General features: G+C 51.3%; 1 protein-coding gene across 1 annotated transcript in view; it reads right to left on the bottom strand.

The window, feature by feature from the left end:
* Positions 1 to 22,214, bottom strand: part of Cacna1a (calcium voltage-gated channel subunit alpha1 A) — a 252,884-nt gene that overhangs the window by 30,822 nt on the left and 199,848 nt on the right. The window contains exons 30-39 of the mRNA XM_029557367.1: positions 19,624 to 19,788; positions 17,923 to 18,033; positions 16,021 to 16,104; positions 12,950 to 12,955; positions 8,336 to 8,452; positions 8,054 to 8,119; positions 7,819 to 7,934; positions 5,644 to 5,794; positions 4,956 to 5,083; positions 1,788 to 1,884 (exon numbers count right to left, since the gene is read on the bottom strand). Coding sequence (XP_029413227.1) covers positions 1,788 to 1,884; positions 4,956 to 5,083; positions 5,644 to 5,794; positions 7,819 to 7,934; positions 8,054 to 8,119; positions 8,336 to 8,452; positions 12,950 to 12,955; positions 16,021 to 16,104; positions 17,923 to 18,033; positions 19,624 to 19,788 — 1,041 coding nt within the window. The remainder of the gene's footprint in view (positions 1 to 1,787; positions 1,885 to 4,955; positions 5,084 to 5,643; positions 5,795 to 7,818; positions 7,935 to 8,053; positions 8,120 to 8,335; positions 8,453 to 12,949; positions 12,956 to 16,020; positions 16,105 to 17,922; positions 18,034 to 19,623; positions 19,789 to 22,214) is intronic.

Genomic DNA, 22,214 nt, shown 5'->3' with positions numbered 1-22,214 from the left:
ATCTCCACTGCTGAACCTCAGGTCCAGCATTCCTAGGGTTGCCCCAGACCCATGCCCCGCCCCAGAGTTCTTATCCAAGGCTCCTTTGCATTTCCACCCAAAGAGAGGGTACAGAAGGCAGATGTCAGTAGCACATGTGCAGCAGCCCTGTGGTGGGGCCCGCTGCTGCTCCCCTCCCCACCCCCAGCTCGCCCTGCGGGCAGCCCATGAACACCCTGCCGTAGCATTTCCACCCTCAGAAGCAGCAGGCACATGGCCCCCAGGACAGGCCCTTGGTGGACATGCAGCGGCCAACACAAAGAGGCACAGATGGGTGCATGCAGACGGAATCTCGAGACTCATTCATAGCTCCGTGGGAAGTGACAGTCTAGGTGGTGGCCAGATCATGGCTGTCTGTGCAGTAGCAAGGAGAAAAGTGAGGGTGGTCCTGGGGCCCAGGGAAGAAAATATTGTTTCCTAGGCAGGGGCTCTGCTCTGCTAGGTGGCTGGGGTGGGGGTGGGGTTGGGCTCTGAAGAGGTATTAGGCATAGGAGTGTTAAGGGCAAACCCTGTTCACTAGGGAATTCACGGAGCAGGAGACTCAGTAGGGAGATAGTAAACCGAGAGTAGCGTAGGAAGTGGGGTGGGGCAGTGCAGGGAGGGAGAACATAAAGGAATAGTCTAGGGTGCTGTGCACAGATGTGCAGGTTGTACAACTGCACAAAGGTTCCCTCTGGAGCTCAGATACCAGATTTGTGTATTTAATGACAGTTTTTGTTTGGATAGTGTCTTCTCACTACACAAGTGGATTAGAATTACTACAGTATCCCAGCAATGTGTTCTGTGGAAAATGTGCCATTTTGAATTGTACAAGGTGCCTTAGGGAGCCACAGTGACTTTATACTGAGCCAGAGGCTCAGTATATTGTCACTACAGGCTGAGAAGGGTTGGAAGCAGACAGAGGGCAGAGGTTGGAATAGCAAGGCAGAAAGAGGAGAGGCCAGGGTGGATGGGAAGGTGGAAACAAGTTTGAAGGTCATCCCTGGCTTATTTGAGGATGAATTGAGGGAACAGATGTCCTCGGGCGGGTGTTGAGATTCCAGGATAGAGGTGTAGAGGGGGCAGCAGGCCGCTTGCTCCCTCAGCTGGCATGCACCCCACCCCAGGTCGGCCACGGCGCCTGCCCTCCCCAGGCCTGGCCAAGGCAGCGTGCATGGCCTGCATCAGTGCACCACCGTCCGGGGGTCCAGCTGCGGCCCACCTGTCCACTCCAGAACAATGGACAGGCATGTTGGGGTATCTTAGGGAGATGGGTGGCATGGGTGGGGGCTGGGAAGGCATCTCCAGGGGAAGGGGAAGATGGGGAGGCTCTGGTGGACTCATGGTGAAAGGTGATAGATCCCCTGGGCCTCGATCAGAGGTCAGCTTCAGGTCTGTGTGGGGATGCTGGGACCTGGAGGTTCAAGGCACAAAACACAGCCCAGCCTAGGGCTGGGGTGTGTGTGTGTGTTCTGGATGGGCAGAGATACAATTTGGCTCCCTAGTGGGTCCTATGGGTCCTAGGGGATTGGAGCGCTTCCCTCCCCCTCCCCCTGGCTTGTGGGCCATAATGGAGTCTCAAAACACGTAGACACTCATCAGAAAGGACACAGTGAGCTACTCAGAGTGAGGGACACTCATGACTCAATTACTCGAGAAAAGAAAAAAAGAAAAAAGAAGAGGAGTGTTGGCAGAAGACTCGCTGGGTGTTTGTGGTCACCACGGAAAAGTCCCCAGCGCCGGGCATGGTGTCGGCAAAGATAGACTACCTTGTAAGCCACTCTGGCCGGGCACTTCTTCCCCAGGCCCAGGGGCGGGGACATGTGTCTCAGCATCTGATACATGTCCGGGTAAGGCATGCGACCCCTGGCAGTACCAAAAACAAAAATGGGGGGAGGGAATGGGGGAACAGAGAACCAAATGGGTAAGGGGAACAGTGGAGAACAGAAGAAAAAAAAACACAAAAAACAAAAACCACACGAGCCGAAAAAATAGAGAGAAAGAGGCAGAGAACAATAAAATAGTTATTTCAAATAAATGGAAAAGAGGAGAAAAAAATGGAAGGCAATTAAAAAAAATGATCATTTCACTGCTTACAAGCAGGGAGAGAGAGAAAAGAGAAACAGTCAAATTCCACTTGGGCTCCAAGCTGTGGTTTAGGTAGGACGAAGAGTTGGAGGCCTTACTGTTCAAGGTCAAGGTTGGTTACTGAAGTGGGGTAAATTTTCTGGTTTGGCTGAGGCTGGTCTCTGAGGGTGCTTGGTGGGGAATGGGAGCGAGGACTGGGGGTGGGAAGGAGAACTGGGTACTTTGGGAGGCAGGGGGTGGTAGAGGAGAGAGAGAGTAGGGGTGACGGTGGGGGCTGGGCAATGTAAAATTACAACTCCCCCTAGGGATGTATCTAATTTTGGGGTGCTGTTGAGACCCCGGGATGGGCAACTTTGGCTAAGAGCAAGCACAGATGTTTGGAGGGAACAGAGAGGTATGTCCCATGCTTCGTGGAGTCTGCGTGGCCGCATTCTGTAGGCTAAGAGTTTGCTAGTTTAATGCAAAAGAGTGAAAGAGATGGCTCTGTTTTTTAGATATATATATATATGAAATATATATATGGAAGACCCCAAGCCACACTCATTCAACCGATGCTAGCAGGTTTTAGTGGAGTCAAACCTTGCAAGCAACCCTATGAGGACATTTCTTGCCTAAGCCGAGAGGGGGAGAGATTACTCGCAATAAACTGTACATGTCCTTATAGTGAATGCGGCCGCTGAAAGGAGAAGACAGGGTTAGTGGAGGTCCTGGAATGCCTGCAACTATACAACTACACAACTTCGAGGGGCAGGCTCCCAGTCTGTAGCCAGGCCAGGATGAAGAGGCTGGGGCCTCTTGGTTTGGAGTGGGGAGTTGGGACAGGTAAAGGTCCTTGGTGTTTCCCAGTCACTTGTACCCGCCTCTCCAGGGACAGAGGGCTTTGATGGGGTGGGTGTGTTGGAGGTTCTGGGCTGTGGAGATCTCCACCTAGGACTCTACATTTGCTTCCTCCAACATCTACATGGGCTACATGAGGAGGTAGGACACTAGAGGAGAGGGGACAGCATCCCAATTCAGTGACCTAGAATCAAGAAAGGAAGAGTTAAAAAGAGCAAAGCCAGCTCAGCCCCATACCTGGCCTCAACCTCTCAGTCTCATGGAGGGCCTGTCTGGGGCTGCAGTCATGACAAAGACAAAGGACAGACCCCTGTCTATCTTCCTTATGGGGTCTCCCCTACAGGGCTGAGGCAGGCACAGGCTGCTGAGGGGCCCCCAGAAGTGCTCCTTCATGTACAGTCTGAATTCGAATCTTTGCTTAGCAAGTGGTGCTCTCAGTACACCCTGGAGGGACCTGGTGCCCAGTGGGTTCCCAGTACATGACAAGAGCTTAGCTGATACCATCTCCTTCTGCCAGGGGTGTGTTGGGATCTCTGGGAGACAGAGGAGTTCACTCTTCACCAGGAGGATGCCAGACCCTTAGGCCGCCTGGCCTGGCCTGTGTGACTTTCTGCTCTAAGGTTTGATTATGTGTGCTTTTTAAATTAAATTAAATTAAATTTTTGAAGGTGCTGAAGATGGAATCAAGGGCCTTGCATATGCTAGGCAAATGTTCTACTACTGAGCTACACCTTTTAACATTTTTATTTTTTGTTTTTTTGAGACAGAGTCTAATTATGTGGCCCTGGCAGGCCTAGAACTCACTATGTAGAATGGGGCTAGCCTTGATCTTATGGAGATTCACCTGCCTCTACCTCCTGAGTACAAGGATTTAAAGGCATGTGCCACTATGCCTGTCTTGTTTTTAATTTAATTAATTAATTAATTAATTAATTAGAGACAGGGTCTCCACGTAGCACCAGCTGGTATGGAACTCCCTATGGAGACCAGGCTGACCTCAATCTTAGAGATCTGCCTGTCTCTGCCTCCCAAGTGCTGGGATTAAAGTTATGAGCCACCATGACTGGCTGGTCCTTATATTTTATTTATTTATGTGTTTATTTCTTTGATTTATTTTTATTTTGTGTGTATGAGTGCTATGTCTGCATGGATGTAAGTACACACGTGCCAAATAATGCCTCCGGAGATCAGGAGAGGGTGTTGGATCTTCTGGAACCGGAATTATACATGGTTGTGGTTGTTAGCTGCCATGTGGGTGCTGGGAATCAAACCCAGGTCCTCTGTAAGAACAGTCAATGCTCTTAACTGCTGAGCCATCTCTCCAGTCCCTTTTAATTTTTTGAAACAGAGTTACTTGTAGCCCAAGCTGGCCCTAAACTCCTCATCCTCCTGCCTCAGTCTCCTGAGTGCTGAGATTGCTCACATATGACATCAGGCTTGGCCTGCTCTAAGTCTTTTTTAAAATTTTAGACAGGGTCTCCCAGAGCCCCACCTGGCCTGGAACTCACTATGTAGACCAGGCTGGCATTGATCTCCCAGAGATCCTCCTGCCTCTGTCTCCCAAGTGCTGGGATTAAAGGCATGTGCTACCACAACCCGAGTGTGTACTAAGTTTTACAGAACTGACTGGGTTCTGTAATTCTAATCCTGCCACATGAGAAGGCAGGCCAGTGCTGCCTCTGCACCCCCAGGTGAACAGAGGCTAGGGTTGGGTCATCACCTGGAAGCTTCACTATAAGATGACGAAGACTTGTGGGGGCCAAGACTCTTTGAAATTCCTCATAGCTGACCCCTTCCCTCTTGCTAGAAAGTCTGGGGCTTGGACAGGGGTGGGTTGTGCTCAACCTGGGGTGTATGAGGGTCACAGTTCCTACTCTGTCTTCTAGACTCACTCACAAGGTCCCTATTAAAACCCCAGAACATGATGCCCTTGCCTGAGACCTGACCTAGGTCCTGTCCCAGTTTCAGAAAGAGATGGGCAACTTGGTCAAAGGTTTGAGATGCCTGCTTACCAAGCAGCCGGGTCATACTCGGCCCAGACACGCACGTATTCATCCAAGTGGTGGGGGCCCAGGATGGAGGAGTCTCGGGTGAGGTATTCAAAGTTGTCCATGATGACGGCAACAAAGAGATTCAGCATCTGGGGGGGGGCAATGAGGGGCCAATGGGAGTAGAAAGAGAGTGTTGTGGGACAGGCAAACACCCCCAAAGGCAAGGAATACAAAGGCCCAGGGGAGAGAGAAGGGGAACAGAAGGGGAAGAGGGAGAGACAGAGACAGGAGACAGGACACAGAGAAGAAAGATCTGCACTCATAAGGAGGCCAGCGAGAGTGAGAGCCAGTGATGATGTAGGTACACAGAGACAGAGACAGAGGCAAAGGCAGGGATGGCACAGAGTTGGGAGCGGGAAGCTATGTGAGTAGGGCACAAGGCAAGAGCCTTGTCTCTGACACCAATGGGGGAGACTCCAGGCCTCCCTAGGAGGCAGTAGTGCTACTGCTATGAGTGAGTGGAAGCCTGGGGTATTGCTTCCTCCAGAGCACAGACCCGTGGTCACTCTGGCCAGGTGTCATTTTGTGGGTGACAATTTGTCAATATCAGGGAGGGAGCAAACCTTGGACCCCAGTCACATTCTATAAAAATCCAACTTCCTGAGTCAGAGCCGGGAGTTAGGACATGGCCCTGTGCACTTAGACTCACCAGGAAGGAGCAGAGGAAGATGAAGGAGACAAAGTAGAAGTACGCAAACTCATTGCCACAGTCGGCAGTGTGGATGCCGGAGTTCCTGTCGCATGGCTTCCCACTGAGGCAGGATAGCATGATGTTGTGCCATGCTTCCCCTGTGGCGCTCCTGAGGACAAGGGAGGTGTCAGTGACTTGGGCTCTGACCCTGACCTGATACCACTGTGGCCCTTTCAGGGTATGGGCTAAGGCTCTAGGCTGGCCAGTCATGGGCTGGGGTCCCAAGCAGACTATCCCCTCTTCCTAAGCAGTCTGATGGCCATGTTCAACCCATGATGAGGGGTTGGTCAGATGGCACAGTGGGTACTACAGGCACTTGCTGTGAGGACTGACCACTTGAGTTTGATCCCTGGAATTCACATGGTGAAAGACAGGGGGACCCCACATGGTGGAAGGGGACAAATAACGACCATAAATTGTTCTCTGAGCTTCACCTGTATGCCTAGTACGCTTGCTCCCCCACGTAAACAAATAAAGGTAACAAAAAGTTTTTAAAGAAGTCCACTGATAGGGCTGGAGAGATGGTTCAGTGGTTAAGAGCACTGACTGCTGATGCAGAGGACCTGGGTTTGATTCCCAGCACCTACATGGCGGCTAACAACTGTCTGTAACTCTAGTTCCAGGAGATCCAAAGCCTTCTGATCTCCTCAGACGCACAACACGGATGCACTTACACACATGCAGGCAATACACTCATACACATAAAATAGAAATAATAAAATATTTTTCACAGAAAGTCCACTGATGGTGGGGTAGGGTGTAGTTGCACTGTGAGATTTGGGGATAGATATCTGTGTGACTCAAAGCTCTCCAGCTCTTAGTGCTTTCTTCCTGGGCCGCTACTCCAAACATGCCAGCTTCCTCACTGTCTTAAAATACATCAGCCATGCTCCTGGCTTTGTGTTGGCTGTACCCTCTGCCTGATGGTCTTCTAAAGTGCTCTCTCTCCACCCACCCCCGACTCTGTCTCATAGGGTCCCACTACATAGCCTAGGTTACTCTCAAACTGTCAATCTCCCTGCCTGGCCCAGCCTATGTGCTGGGATTACAGGTATGCACCACCACACCAGGTTCCCATTCCCTTTTAAACCTTCAATTTTAACCCCTTCTAGCAGCTTCAATAATTAGTTTACCAATTGTCTTCCCCAAGTTTCCAGAGGACAGTGTTTTCTTTTTCCCTCCATTAGGTTATCTTCCTGGCTATGTCCTAGTTTTCACAGCCATGTGTGGAACACAGTAGTTGCCCATAAGCCTGTTGACTCAATCAAGGAACTTTTATAGGCAGCCAGGATTAAAAACCAAACATCAAGACTCCACAGGTCTGTTTCCTTATGTATCACATGGGGTCTCCAGGAACCCACACTTTAAAAGCTGGTGAGGGAGAGATTCACCTCGATAATACTAAGAATCCACCTTTTCTACTCCTACACTGCTTCAGGACCCGTACTTCCCAGACACTTACCCTGAACCTCACCAAAAGAGGAGGGTATTTGGGCACTGTGGAAGGGCTAAACTGACAGAATACGTGAATTGCAGAAGAGCCACAGGCTTCATTAGGGAAAGCCATAAATCCCTTAAAGTGTCTAACTGGCCCTAAATTGGCAGCCTGGCCTGGCTCAAGCCTAATCAATTTGTCATTCCCTGGACTGAGAGACTCTTTGTGGAGCCCACCTGTCTTCTTTAGTGCTATAGATAACTCACCTGCCTGTGTGAGAAAAGAGACCCTCAAGGACACCAAAAGCAGGCATTAAATTCAACTCCCCACGAAGTGCAGCTGTGTCTCACAACTTTCGTATAAAAACTCCCCAGTTTCTTTGTCTAGTTGTAGATGCTTGGTTCCCGTGGACAGCCTCTACCTCTTACTGTATCTTCTTTGAAAAATGGAAGATACACACACACACACACACACTCCCTGCCTGTTGCAGGTCTGGCTGTTTTCTTGTGTCCTACACACCTCTTTCCTTTTATTCTCCAAAAATCTAACATAAAACACACCCCCAATTGGAAGAGAGTAAAGGGCACACAGGGGGAATGAAGGCAAGTTCCCTTGCAGCGCAAATAGAAGCTCAAGGCAGGTTCCCCAACCCTAAGCCCCACTCCAGGGGTACAAATGCTGAGGCCACGCCCCCTCACCGGAAGAGAAGCATGAGCGCCTGGAAGAACGTTCGGAAGTTATTGTGCTCCGTGATTTGGAACTCGTCCTCATCACTGTCCTCATCCTCCATGTCAATGCCGATATTGCCAAACACCTGGGGAGTTGGAGAGTGAGGGTCAGGGACAGTGGCGGCTGTGGTGGCTCCCAGGAAGCCTTCGTTAATTGCGGTAGCCAAGTCTGAGACAGCCCCGGCTCCCTCCCAGAGTGGCTCACCTGCATCCCAATGATGGCGTAGATGAAGAAGAGCATGGCAATCAGCAGGCAGACATACGGCAGGGCCTAGCGGGAGGGAGGCAATGAGGAGGGCTGCTGGGGCCTGGCCTCTGTTGCACCCCGTGAGTCAGCTGGTGTGTCTCTTTAGGGCTCTTGAGGCCTTTAGAGCGCTGGGCTCTAGGGGCAAAAGTCAGGTATCCCTGCAGACTCAGTAAGGCTGCACTACACAGCCACATGCAGCCTGCGGTCCTTACTTCATCCTGACCAGGGGCTGGGGCTCACCTTGAAGGACTGCACGAAGGTCCAGAGGAGAATGCGGATGGTGTAGCCCTGCCGGAGGAGTTTGATGAGCCGGGCAGCTCGGAAGAGGCGGAGAAAACTCAGGTTGATGAAGTTATTCTGAGGAAATGGGGGAAGAAAGGTGACCATCCACCCACCCTGAGGGGCTTAGAGTTGTCAGCACTCACAGAGGCCTCTACATGAAGCCAACCAACAGGAAAAAAGCAAGCCAGATCCCAAATAAGGAGGGAGAGGAGAGAAAGCACTATTAATGCAACGGAGCAGAGGAGAAACTACAACTAAAAAAAAGAAAAAAGAAAAGAAAGAGAATAGGGAGGGGAGAGGAGAGAGAAGGGGGCTCAAAAGCGTAAACCCTCCCTGCCAGCCCCACCCGTAAAGGAGAAAAAGAAAGAAAAAGGGCGGGGGGCAGGCGGGAAAGGACAGGGGTGGGGAAGGGATAACAAAAAGAGCGAGGAAAAGAAAATAATATATCCGAATCATCCAATCAGGAAAAAAATCGAGATGGTTTTGTTTCTCCCAACAACCAAATGCACTGAGACGGTAGGACACAGGCAGGTCAGGTTGCGAGCCCATCACAGGAGCACAAGGCGAGCCCATTACAGGCCAGGCGGACAAGGCATACACATCTCACTGGCCACCCGGTCTAGCCTAATGAACAATCAGTAAGAAATCCTGTCTCAAAAACAGTCAGTGGACAGCAATAGAGGAACATACCTCTACATGCATGCAAACACACACACACACACACACACACACACACACACACACACACACACGAAAAAACAAACAAACATATATACACACGGCGGGGAGGGGAGGGCGCCAGCACGCTCAGGCCTGGTGGAGGAGTGCGGGTCCGAGGGCATGTTACGCTCCGGGCCAGAAATGCATCTGTCACGGGACTCACCGGGCACCCTGCCCTGCCCTGCCCTGCCGAGCTGCCCACCCGCTCCTGCCCGCCCTCACCTCACCCCACGGCCCAGAGGAGCAGCGGCTGGAGCCATTGGGGAGAAGCGAAGGGTATCTTTTCTTACCCCCTTGGCGAGCGGGAATGGGGAGGACGGGAGGGAGCTGGGGCTGTTCAGCTGCAGGGTGAGTCCTCGCTGCCCGCTGAGTCGGAGAAGATGCATTAGGGGCCCTTTTCCCCCCTCTCAGGGATGGCTTCTCAGCTTCTGGGGCTGGGTGGTGTCTCGGGACCAGGCCTGCGGGAAGCAGGAAGGTCTGAGCTCCCGGGGGCGGGTTAGCTCCCATCAGCCCAGGGCCCACCAAGGGGCTGGTGCCGGGGGTGGGGTGGGGTAGGGGGCCATCCCTGCCCCCTGGACCTCCCTGGGTGGACCCTGCCTGTGCTCCAAACCCGGGTCCAGTCGCTGCCTCTGTGGTCTCCCACCCAGGCTGCAGGTGGAGGGGAGGCCAGCTGGAAACCGGGGTTAAGACCCAGGCTCTCCAGGGGTTTCAGGGGCACTGGTGAAGGGTGGGAAGCCCGAAATTACAAGTGACCCAGTCTGACCGGGGAAGTTAATTTGTTGGGACTATCATATATATTATATATATAATATATACATATAATATATATATAAATTTAAAAGTTGCGGTTTAAAAATCGGATTTTGCCCATCAATCTGGCTTTCTGGCTCTCCTGGGCCTCTCATACCTGTCCCCCAGAGGCAGGCCACACACCCTCCTTTCCAAAAATGACACTCTTCTGGCCCAGAGTGTTTGTTTTCTGCCTGGAGGACCACATAGTCAGTACCAGCAAACGGGAGGCAGGAGGGCACTGAGTCTCCTGCTAGAAGGGGGCTTACTGGCCCCCATCCAAGGATTTGTAGCAGTTCTGGCGTCATGCCTCAGGCAAGATTTAAGTAGGCCCAAGGGCACAGGCCCCAATTGTGGAGGTTGCCTTGACAACTAGGGCATCCTTCTGGGTTCAAATTTGCAACAGGCTCCTGTTATCTCGCCCAGATTGGGCTTCAATTTGGGATCCTCCTACCTCAGCCTCCAGGGTGCTGGGATTCCAGGCTGGCACCACTGTTCCTGGTCTTTGTACAGTAATTGTTTAGCCCACTTCTGGGAGGTGTCTCACCACCTGAAATTGCTTTGTGCTAGCTCTGGCTTGGAGGTGAGAGGCAGTGACTGGAGTCTGAGGCTGGTAAGAGGCCTCTGGTTTGTTAGTAATGTCTTGGATATTCTCTGAGATACAAAGCTTGGCCCTTGGGCCTCTGGGATGGGCTAGGGGGCTCCAGCTCTTACATTGGGACACTGTTGGTCCCAATCATTGTGAGTGAGCCTGTTTCAAGAGCCTTAACCCAGCCTGTAAACCCAGGTAAGAGTCACCCTCCATGCCCCGCCCCCCTCTGACTTGACATTAGATCCTGCCTGACCACCCAGCTCCACCTGGGGATGGAGATTGCCCAGGAGTCCCCAACCCCCTCCCACTCACCCCCCAGAGAACAAGCCATCCCTTCCCTGGGGCAGATCATAACATGTGGGCTCGGGGGAGCATGCATGCATTGGAGGCAGAGGTTCTTGGGAGCGGGGTGGGGGGTGGGGGGGTGTGCTGGCACATGCAAAAGCTAGGGATCTAGCAGCTGCAAAGCATGCACACACATGAGGGAGGAAGGGTCGGGGATGGGGGCAGGGCCTCAGCCCTCATCCACTCCTCCAGCTCTTCCTGTAGGGAAGTTCTCAGTACACAGAACTGCCAAGAGCCCTATTCCTAGTTCCCACTTTCCATCAATGGAGAAACTTCCGCTCAGAACCAACCCTGCTTGCTCCAAACTAGAGCCCAAGGTGATGGAGGGCCAGGAGTGGGGGCCCTCTCCTAGTGCCATGCCCAAGGGCAGGTGTCCCTCAGGCATGCAGAAGGCAATGGGCACCACCTACCCCAGGTTCCAAGAATTCTTGCCACTTGCTAATCCAACTTCCACCCGGTGCTTTCCTCAAACCGAAAACTCCTGACTTCTGGGGTACCTAGAGGGCACCTCACTGGCCATGGTGTGCTCTCTTCATGACCCCTCGATTCCTCCCACTCTAACCTCCACCTCCATAGCCATTCCCAGCATCCTAGGGTACCTCTATCTCCCAGGCCCAGACCTGTTCTTCCCCAGAGGATTCTACAGATGTAGCCAGGCCTCTGGCCATCCTCTCCCTCCTCCATTGCCACCTCTTGCTGGGTTTTGTGGTGCCAACTTCCAGCCCGACTTTCTCTTCAGCAAAAGTGATCTAATGGCACTCCCAGGAGTGCCCTGACTCAGACCCTTCCACACACACCCACTGCTGAGATTCCCCACCAGACCTCTCCCCCATTGGCCAGCCCTGCTTCTTTGCTGCATCCTCATCACTGATGCACAGACTCTGACCACTGTGTACTCTGCCTGGCCACAGGGCCTTTGCATGTGCTGTCCCATAGGGCCTGAAATGGCCATTTCTTTTCTCTGCCTTGTTAATATTACCTAGCAGTGCAGTTACAGTTTCAAGTGGAGTAAGAGGTTGTGGATCAATGCGTGCCCTCCCACAATAATCAAGTAGGGGGCTGCATCTGTCCCACCATCAGTGACCCCTAACTGGGATCTGGTGAATGAATGCTGTGGGCATGACAATAAGGGTCCTTTAGAGGGGCTCCATGGAGGTGAGCACAAGGGCAGAGGTGGGAGTTCACAGCAACTGAGGGTTGTGAGGGGGGCCAAGAAATTTGGAGGGATAGATCATGTGGTATATAGTGAAGTGAGGGGCTGGGTGTATATATGTTCATCTGAGTTCACATGTGCTTGTGTGTGCATGTACTTCATATGCCTATGTGTGTACACATGTGTATGGAGTCCTGAGGTCAACTTCAGATGTCTTCGTGCAGTCATTTTCCATCACTTACTTATTTAGAGATAAGGTCTTTCTGTGTAGCCCTGGCTGGCTTGGAACTCACTACGTAGACCAGGCTGGTCTTGAACACAGAGACAGTGCTGGTTCTATCCTGTGTTTTGGGATCAGGTCTCTCCCTAAGCTGGGAGCTCACTGGTTTGGCTATCGAGACCCAGGGATCCTTCTGTCTCTGCTTCCCACACTGAGGTTACAAATGTGACCTGGCTTTTTACATGGGTGCTGAGGATCCAAACTTAAGTCCTTATGCATGCATGGCAAAAACTTTGTAAGCTGACCCATCTTCCCAGCTTTTTTTTTTTTTTTTTTTCTTGAAACAGACTTGGTATGTAGCCCAGGCTGACCTTCAATGTCATTCCTCTAACCTCAGCCTCCTGTAGGCTGGGCCCACAGCTGTGTGCTACTCCCACTCAGTTCTGGAGTGGTTCAGAACATAAGGGATATGCCTGTAAAGAGGTGGGAGGCAGGTCCCACCCTGGGATCTCAGTAGGAGCAGTGGATCCCTTTCTAGCCAAAGACACAAACCCATCAGAACAGAAGTCCCTGATCCAGATTCCAATTAAACCAACCAAGGGTTGGGGGGGGGGTTGGGGGGAGACACGACAACAGAGGCAGGACAAGTGGGGAGTACAATGGGCAAGCATCCCACAGGAAAGCTGGGGTGGTCATGCGGTGCAGTCACAGTTAATGTAAGGCATTTACACTTCAGAAAGAAGTAACACCAACCGGATTCTAGATGCAGATGTTGAAGATGGAGGGGGGCGGGCGGGCGGGGGCAGTTGGGGAGGCGATTCAGCGGTTTTTATTTTTAGGTGGATTTATAATCAGTGCCAAAAAACCAATGGGTTTCAGTTCCCGGGTGGGGAGTGGGGTGGTGGTGGCGGTGGGTTGGGAGGTAAGTCATTGGTGTATGGACACACAGACCACGTCATGGGTGAACAAATGAATTTCATAGTGCATTTTGATTGGATGAGTTTTTCAGAGGGCGTTGAGCCAATATACAGTTTAAACAGCAGGCATGGAAAGAGACAAGACAAGAAACACAGTCATTATCCATTGCTCAAGGGCAAACCCACGCCTCCCTGGCCAAGTCTGGGTGTGACAGCCCAGGGCTGTGCTATGTCACTGGCACATGCCCTTGCCTTTCAACCCCCAGGGAATTGCCCTCCAGCTTCCCTGCCTCAGTCCTGCTCCTGCCTCAGAGATGGTGGTCTTACCTGGGTCCCAGACTGGGCTACTGGGACCTGGTGCACCCACCCACCATCTCCCTCTCAAAATGATGGTGACTCAGGGTGGCAGGACATTCACGGGAACAGTAACAATGGGAACAGTAATAATGCTGGGAAATGCCAAGCACTTCCTATGCTTGTGTGTGTGCCACTGCAGATAGGCCCAGGGTCTCTCACACGCTAACCCAGTACTCTACTGCAGAGCCATGCCTCTTAGTCCCTCACTAGGGGATTCTAGGCAGGTATTCTCCCACTGAACTGCACTCCCAGACCACCCGCTCTTAAAGTTTTTTTTTTTTTCAAATTTACATTTATTATTAGATATACATTTAAAATTTAAATCACATTTGTGCGCTTGTGTATATGTGTGCACATGTGGAGGTCAGAGGGCAGCTTGTGGGAGTTGGTTCTCTTCTTCTACCATGTAGGTTCCAGGAATCAAACTCAAGTTGTCAGATTTTGTTTGTTTTTGTTTTTTGAGACAAGGTCTCACCATGTAGCTCTGGTTGGCCTGGAACTTGCTATGTATACTAGGCAGGCCTCAATCTCAGAGATTCGCCTGCTTCTGCCTCCTAAGTGCTGGGATTGAAGGTGTGCACCACCACGCCTGGATATCTTGCCAACCTTCACCTGTTCTTGTTTACCTCTCTACAGAGCAGGACCTCTCTGGAGTCAGACATTCTGCATGCTTGCTGTCTTGTTTTGCCACCCTGCTCTGTCTATAGCACCTGTAACTGTCCTTGGACACAGGAGGTGCTCAATGTGTGCCTGTGCAATGTTTGAGTAAATGAGAATCATGTCAGGAACTGGTAAGGCCAGTGGCAGCCATTACCCCCTGCTGCATAAAAGATGAGGTTGGCCAAGAGCACTTGGGCAGTTCAAAGGGCCGTTTGGCTACTGCAATGGTCTTGTTTCTGAATTGTTCTCTGTATGCCACCATCCTACCTGACAGAACAAACAGTGGGAACTATGTTTTACTGTCAATTGTTAGTTTCAACCAACTCCCTCCACCCACTCTGCTGGGGAGCTGGCAGCCCCTCCTAACCTCTGAACCCAAAGGGTCATTGTCTCAAGGCTGTTCTCTGCTCAGTGGTAAAGGGCCTTACTCTGCAGGCCCTGCCATGCCCAGGACTTCCTCTCTCCTTCCCATTTCCCCAGGTTTCACCCCTGATTCTTCTTGGTCAGCAGGAGGTGCTGGCATGAGAGGGGGCAGGGGGGACAGGACCTCATCCCCACTGTGCTCTACTGGTTCCATTTTGGTCTCTGTCCTGTGTGGACAGCTTCCACCTGCCAGCCCTTCCCACTTCAGCATGGAAGGCAGGCAATAGCTGGGCAGCTGGTTATCCTTTGATCCCCTCTCCCTGATCTGACAACTCGGTGTTTCTTTAGTTCTTTCTGTTTAACTCTGAGGGAATTCTCCTATGCACTGAACCTAGACCCTCTCTATGAACTAGTTCACATGAAGTGCTTGGTACAGTATTATCACCAATGGTGTGTGTGGGGGGGGTGCTGGGGATGAACCTAGGGCCTCACTCAGGCCAGGCCAGCACTCCGCAGCTGAGCTGTGTTCCCAGTCCAATTATTATTTTCATTGTTATTGGGTGCCGTCCACCCCACCACCAGCCATGGGCATTGATGCTTTTGGACCTTTTGGCCCCTGGGAAGATTGCCTGCTGTTTCTAGTCTCCTGAGGGGTCTCAAGCCTGGGCATTCTGGTTCATGGCCAAGGACAAGCAAGATCTGGGGAGGGGAATTCTGGGGTCCTGAATTTTCTAGGAAAGTGTTAAGGACAAAGTAGTCTAAGAGTCTGAGGAGCTTCACCTTTTCCCTATTTGGAACCCCCTGGCCTGGGCCTGGAGGAGGGCAGATGTCCCAGGACCCTTCTAAGGCCTTGGGAGTACCATTCCCACAGTGGCCAGCAGGGGGAAACTTGAGCCAAACTGACCTTCAGCTGTTCTCTCTGGAGCCCAACCTTGAGGGACAACTGGGACCAAGCCAGCTCCACATGCCTTTAATGTCTGAGTTCTCATAATGCAGTTAACTGCAGCACTAGTCCCTAAGTCTCACTCTTTATCCATAAATCACCAGCCAAGAGGCAGGGAAGCCCACCCCACAGTGCTGGCCCCACATATGGGCTTTGGACATGTCCAGCTCCCCTCACTGGAATCTTTAAAAAAAATTTTTGGTCTTTTTGAGATAGGGTCTCCTTCCTGGTAGCCCCAGCTGGCCTGGAACGCACTATGTAGACCAGGCTGGCCTTTAACCCTCAGAGCTCTGCCTTCCTCTGTCTCCCCAGTGCCGGGATTAAAGGCATGTACCACCACGCCTGGCCCCTCATTGTAATTTTAAGGAGCTGTCCTTGCACCCAGGATCACTGCCTAGTTAAAACTCCTTGCACTCAATCCTTGTCTCATGCTCTGCAGCCAAGGCTCTCCCTCTGTGGTCCCTGTCCAGGTAGTAGTTCAGAGCCTGCAGTTATCAGGAACTGCTGCTTCCAAACACCACCTCCCACTGCCTCCCACCAGTCTAGACCCCAGCTGCCCAGAGAGAAGCCAGCAGGAGACTTACCCCAAACTCGGTGACGAGGATGTCTGTGATGCTGCCCAGAACAGTCACAAAGTCGAAGATGTTCCAGGCATCGCGGAAATAATTCTAGAACAAGGACCCACAAGATAGAGATGCCAACAGAGGGCTCTGTACCCTGGCCCTCCAAGGCTGGCAGGGCCTGTTAGCGCATGGCAGATGTATAGTAAGCACTGCTGCAAGTCATCTGAGTTCTCTTCCCTTGAATGGACCTGCTTCTCATCTGCTGGGGACCTTCTCTCCAACATTGATGAAGCTTCACCAAGCTCCCAGGTGCTTTATCAAGGACACCCTTGGGTTCCACACAACAGACTTCAGAGAGAGTAACTCTGAAAGGCTGCCCTGCCTGCAGGACTGAAATGCAGGCTCAGGGGAGCCTGGTGTCTGCATTCAGGGCCCCACTGTGTTTACAGCCCCCTAGCTAAGAGAGCGGCCTCTGAGTTCAGATCCCAGTTCTACTATCAGAGAAGAGTGGCTGTGGGCAAGGAGTCTAACCTCCTGTTGCCTCTACTTCCTGACCTGGGGAGGAGGACGACAGAGGTGCAGAGTGAGCATTGGAACAGGACTTAAAGCTGCCAGGGTTGCTGTGAGCAGAGCTAGTGTATCACTTCCCAGCCAGGGACAGATTCTCCAGAACTGTGTGTGTGTGTGTGTGTGTGTGTGTGTGTGTGTGTGTATGTGTGTGTGCACGTGCGCACATATATGGACACGGGTTTGGAGACCAGAGTCAACCTCAGTTGTCATTTCTCAGGAGCCACCTACCTCTTTTTGTTGTTCTTTGCCTTTTGCCTTTTTGAGACAGGGTTGACTTCAGCCTGGAACTCACTATGTAGACCAGGCTGGCCTTGAACTCACAGAGATCTGCCTGCCTCTGCCTCCCAAGTTCTGGGATTAAAGGTGCCTGGCTGTTTTGTTTGTTTTTTTGAGACAAGCTCTCACTGTGTAGTCCTGACTGGCCTGGAACTTTCTAGGTAGACCAGACTGGCCTCTAACTCACAGAGCTCCACTTGCCTCCACTTCCTCAGTGCTGGGACTAAAGGCCTGAGCTAGCACACCCAGTCTATACTGTGTTTTGAGCAGGGTGCCTGATAGGCCTGGAACTCTGATTTTGGTTAGGCTAGTCACTGAGTTGCAGGGACCCTCCTGACTCTACTTCCTTAGTGCCAGGATTATAGATACACACTGCTATGCCTGGCTTTTTATGTGGGTGCTAGGCATAAAACTGAGATCCTCATGCATGTAAGGCAAACCACCTTCAGACTGAGCCATCTGCCCAGCTCTAACTCCAGACTTCTAACATTATGTTGCTGCCCAGTACCATTCCAGTGGCTATTCCCCAAGGTTGGATCCCCAAGTAATTAGCAGGCAAAATACCCCCTTGATGAGTATAATAAAAAGCTTTTGTTGACAGGAGTCTCTGAGACACAGGGGATATGTTACCTCAGCTTAATGTGATCTCTCCTGACTGATATATGAACAGGCTCTGTTGAGATTTCTGATGGACTATACTAAAAACTTTTTTTTTTAAAGAGACAAGGTCTTACTTTATTTCTGGCTGGCCTTGAACTCCTGAGCCTTCTGCCTTAGCCTCTCAAGTGCTGGGATGACAGGCTTGTAACACCTCCTCTCTGATCTTTGTTTCCTCATCTCTAAGAGATGACATCAGTTGCCCGGACAGGAGCATTTGCAGAGACAGCTCACTCTACATGCACCTGGCCCTGGAGAGGTGTGTTGGCTCTCACTGGTATTTGCTGGTAGGGCTGAGGCTGAGGGCAGGAAACTTGGGCCATCACTGGGACAGGGTCTTGGAGCCTAGAACACATACCCTCTCCTACGCCCTGGGCCTTGTACACTCCCCAAAGTCTGCTGCTCTTAGGCCACACTTACCAGAATCCCAAAAGCCATGACTTTGAGTACACACTCCAGAGAGAAGAGGGAGGTAAAGACGATGTTGAACACACGCAGGGCATTCTCATAAGCTACTGAGGCGCCATAGAACTAGATGGAGAGGAGAGAAGTATTGGTGGCCAGCTGGGAACCAGGCTGTGAAGTGGAGGACCACAGAAATGGGACCTGTTTGCCTAGCAGTAGCTCAACAAAGCCCAGGATCCCACAGATCAGGGGATCTGTGTGTTTCTTCCAGACAGGGTTTCATTCTAGCACAGGCTGGCCTCAGAATCCTGGTAATTCTCCTGGCTCAGCCTTCCATGTGCTGGGCTTACCTCCATGAGCCACCCTGTTAGTCTTAATTTGTGATGATCTTTCTCTTCTGATATGCTGGACACTTAATTATTTATATATTTATTCATTTATTATTTTTTCCCCATGGAACATCTGATATTGTAGACAAGGCCTCTTGGTTTCTTGGTTGTTATTTGCTTTTGAGACAGTCTCACTATGTAGCCCTTCCTGGCTGTCCCCAAACTCCCTATGTAGACTAGGCCGACCTGAAAGCCTCAGACACCCATCTACCTCTGCCTCTCAAGTGCTGGAATTAAAGGCATGCTCACCACCGCTGTTTTTTTTTTTTTTAATTAATTATTTTTACTTTTGTATTTATGTGTGTATGTCTGCCACATGTGCGTGTTCCAGCAGAGCACAGAAGAAGGCTCCAGGTCCTCTAGAGCTGGAGTCAGGCAGCTTAAATCCTAGTACTTGGGAGGCTGAGACAGGCAGATCTCTGAGAGTTCAAGGCCAGCCTGGTCTACCAGCAAGTTACAGGCCAGCTGGGGCTACAGGGAGACCTTGTCTCAAAAAGCAAAATGTAATACACTTTATTTATTGTGTGGCATGCACTTGTGCATGCATGTAATGGTCAGAGGATAACGTAGAGGAATTGGTCCTCTCCTACTACGTGGGTCTCAGGAGTTGAACTCAGATCACCAGGTCTGGTGGCAAGGGCCATTACTCATTAAACCATCTCTCCAGTCTCCTTATATTTATTTTTATAATTTTTAAATAATTTTGGTCTTTTTGAGACAGGGTCTCAAAAGAGATGGAGTTTCACTAAGTTGTCCAGGCTGGCCTTGAACTCATCCTAGTTCCTCTGAGTTGCTGGGGTGACAGGTGTGTGCCACTGTGCTGGCTGGGGCTCCTGATTATTATCATCATTGCTCAACTACTCAGTCATTTTAAAAAGAGGAAGGCCTGGGAGTATGTGGCTCAGTGGTAGAGTCCTTGCCTAGAATCCTTCAGTGAGGGGCTGGGGACCTTAGAGCTTCTTGGCTTCTTTCCATGATCTGCCCATCCCATATTCACGGATAGCATCCACCCTCAGGAGGCCCTTTCTGAGTTCCAGGAGCCAGGCACTTAGGTCCGCGAAGCTCACAGGCTGAGGGGATGGCACGGAACGTGAGACCCCACAGTGATGCCACATCGTGTGAGATGATTCCCTAGATATCTGCAGATGAGCCCTAGGCACAGTTTAGTTTCCTGGAGGATGTATACCTACAAGGAAGGATGGAGCTGCCCAGGCAGCAGGGTGGGAACAGTGTGGCAAGCAAAGGGAACAGCAGTTTTGAAGGTTCAGAGGTGGTCTAGATGGGAGGCTGCATCAGTTTCACATTGGGGGGTATGTGGGGGGCTCACCTTCATCATCAGCACGATGGTATTGAGTGCGATCATGGCCATGATGGTGTATTCAAAGGGTGGGGATACCACAAACTGCCACATGCGGTACTGGAAGCTCTGCTTGTTCTGAGGCATGTGCCGGGTCAGTGGCTTGGCACTGATGGCGAAGTCAATGCAGGCCCTCTGTGGGAGAGAGGCCAGCACATGAGGGTCTGGGCAAGGGGGAGGCCAGTTGTGCACAGCCTTTGCTGTCTGGATCTTCTCTTCTCTCTGCCCCAGCTAGGATACCTGTGGTCCTCACAGGATCCTCATAAAAACTGCTGCTTTTCCTTTTATCTATAGTGACTTTGGAAGTCACCTGCAAGTGCTCTTCTTCTCACAGAAGCCCCCTTGCAAGCATTTACCTACAGATGAGGAAACAGAGGCTCGGAGAGGCAGAACTGAGAAAAGTGCCAAACGTGAAGTTAGAGCGGTCTGGCCTTCAGGACCTACGCTCCTCCTTCTTCTTGCTCCTTCTCCCTTACTTCCCTCCATGCCTTTAAAAAACATTTGACTTATGTGTATATCTGTGTGCCTGACATGTGCTCTTAGATCAGGTCCTCTGGAAGAGCAAGAGCTTCTCTGCCCCCGCCCCCGCCCCCACCCCCAGGTCTTATGTAGCCCAGTCTGTCTTGAAGCTTGTTATGTAGTTAAGAATGACCTTTAACTCCTGAACCTCCTGCCTCCACCTCATGCGTGCTGGGATGACAGGTGTGCCTCCACTATAGACCTTGTTTATGTGTTGCTGGGGACCACACCCAGAGCTTTGTGTATGCTAAGCAAGCATTCTCCCAGCAGAGGCACACTTCCAGGTCCTTTCTCATCTTTGAGATACGGTCTCATTCTGTGGCCCATGCTGGCTTCCAACTAGTGATCCTCTTGCTTCTCCCTCATGAGTGCTGGAATGACAGGTCTTTGTTATGACCTGACCTAGCTATTCTTTCTTATTGAGTATCCTGCTTTTCCTCGTCTTCTTTGAGGGAGAGTAGGAACAGTGCTGGGTTTTGGGCCAACAGCTCCAAGGAAGGTGCAATCTAGATTCTGTACTGAACGCCAGAGGTTCTAGAACAGCAAAGAGGCACATCTTTACTGTTTGGTAGACTGAATGAAAGTTTGTTTTTGAGACAGAGTCTTGGTATATATAGTCCAGAATAGTCTTGAACTCATGATCTTCTTGCCTTGGCTTCCTGAGATGACCGGCATGAACCAGCAATGCTGGACTAGGTACAGCAGTCTGCTATCCTGACAATCCAATCACCCTCCCTGGGAGACCATACTCTATCTGTCATCAGCTGTGCTAATGAGAATGTGAGCAGGGTGATGGGTCTCTGTTCTGGAGCTCTACTCTGCATTGAAATCTTTCCTGCTGGAGGGAGGGTAGTTCACAAGACCCAGGAAGTGAGTGAATCAAAGCTCACAAGGCCCCTTCCGTAGGTTATATGCAACTGCATGCTGAGGCGAGCTGCAAATGGCCCAGCTGCCAGCTGTGAGGGAGCTGCAGGGATGAGCATTTGGAGCACCCCTGTCCCGTGCTGGTGGTGTTTTTTCTGTGGGGTTCCTTGCAGGAACCCCAGGAAACTCAGTGTTTTACTATGCTAGTCAGGTGGAATGGTTTCTTTGGTCTACTGGTGCCTTCTCTGGGTGTAGAAACAACAGACCATTGTTCATGCCTCCCCAGGGAAAGTGACACTGGCCCACACTAGACAGGGACCTTCAGAGCCAGGGGTGAGTGGGGGGACAGCAGCTGTGCAGGCTTTGTGGTGGGTGATGAAACATGCAACTGAGGCCACGTGTGAGGGAGGGGTGCCCACCAGTGTAAACTATGTGCCTGCCTTCCCCATGTGGTATGGATGGCTGGTCTCCACCATGGTAATGTGTGCCTCCATTAAGGGGAATGAGACCCACAACTGAGGCCGTCATCAGAATGCACATGGGGGACTCAGGGTGACTATCTCCCTTGTGTAGTATGGGGTGGTGCACCTCCATGATGAAGGATCCCACCAGATGAGGAAAGAGATGCCCCACAGCTGGACTAGAGAACATACTCTAACAGTCTATAGTAAAACATAGAAGACAGGTCCCAAGCAGACTGTGGTGGCAGCTGTGGTGGACTTTGCCATGGGTGGTAAGACAGCTGGGCCCAGCCATCTACCCAGAAAGCACTTGTAGGGAGGACTCAGATGAGCAGAGGCTAGTCTTCACAGTAGCCTCATATGTGGCAGGAAAAGCAGGAGGGTGGAACGAGGGAGGTGATGGAGGAGGAGTGCCAGCCAGGTTTGTGCTGAAGCACTCTAGGACAGACACCTTGGACCTGGGACACTCAGTGGTGATTGCCACCCTGACAGGATCACTTAAGTGACAAACCTCCAGGTACATCTGTGAGGGTTTTAGGCTAATTGAAGTGGGAAGACTCCCCCTAGAGGAGGGCAGCCTGGATCCCAGGTTTTAACTGGGGATGGGCTGCAGTGTTCATTGCTCTGTTCCTGAGGGTGTGATGTGAGCAGCTGCCTCAAGTTCCTGACCTCTATCAATGAAGAACCATGACCCTAAACTGTGAACAACTTCTTTCC

This window comes from Nannospalax galili, unplaced genomic scaffold, assembly GCF_000622305.1.
Source record: "Nannospalax galili isolate Female #2095 unplaced genomic scaffold, S.galili_v1.0 scaffold47, whole genome shotgun sequence".
Classification (NCBI taxonomy): Eukaryota; Metazoa; Chordata; class Mammalia; order Rodentia; family Spalacidae; genus Nannospalax; species Nannospalax galili.
Note: the sequence above shows the minus strand (reverse complement) of the source record. Positions and strands in the feature narration are given on the sequence as shown.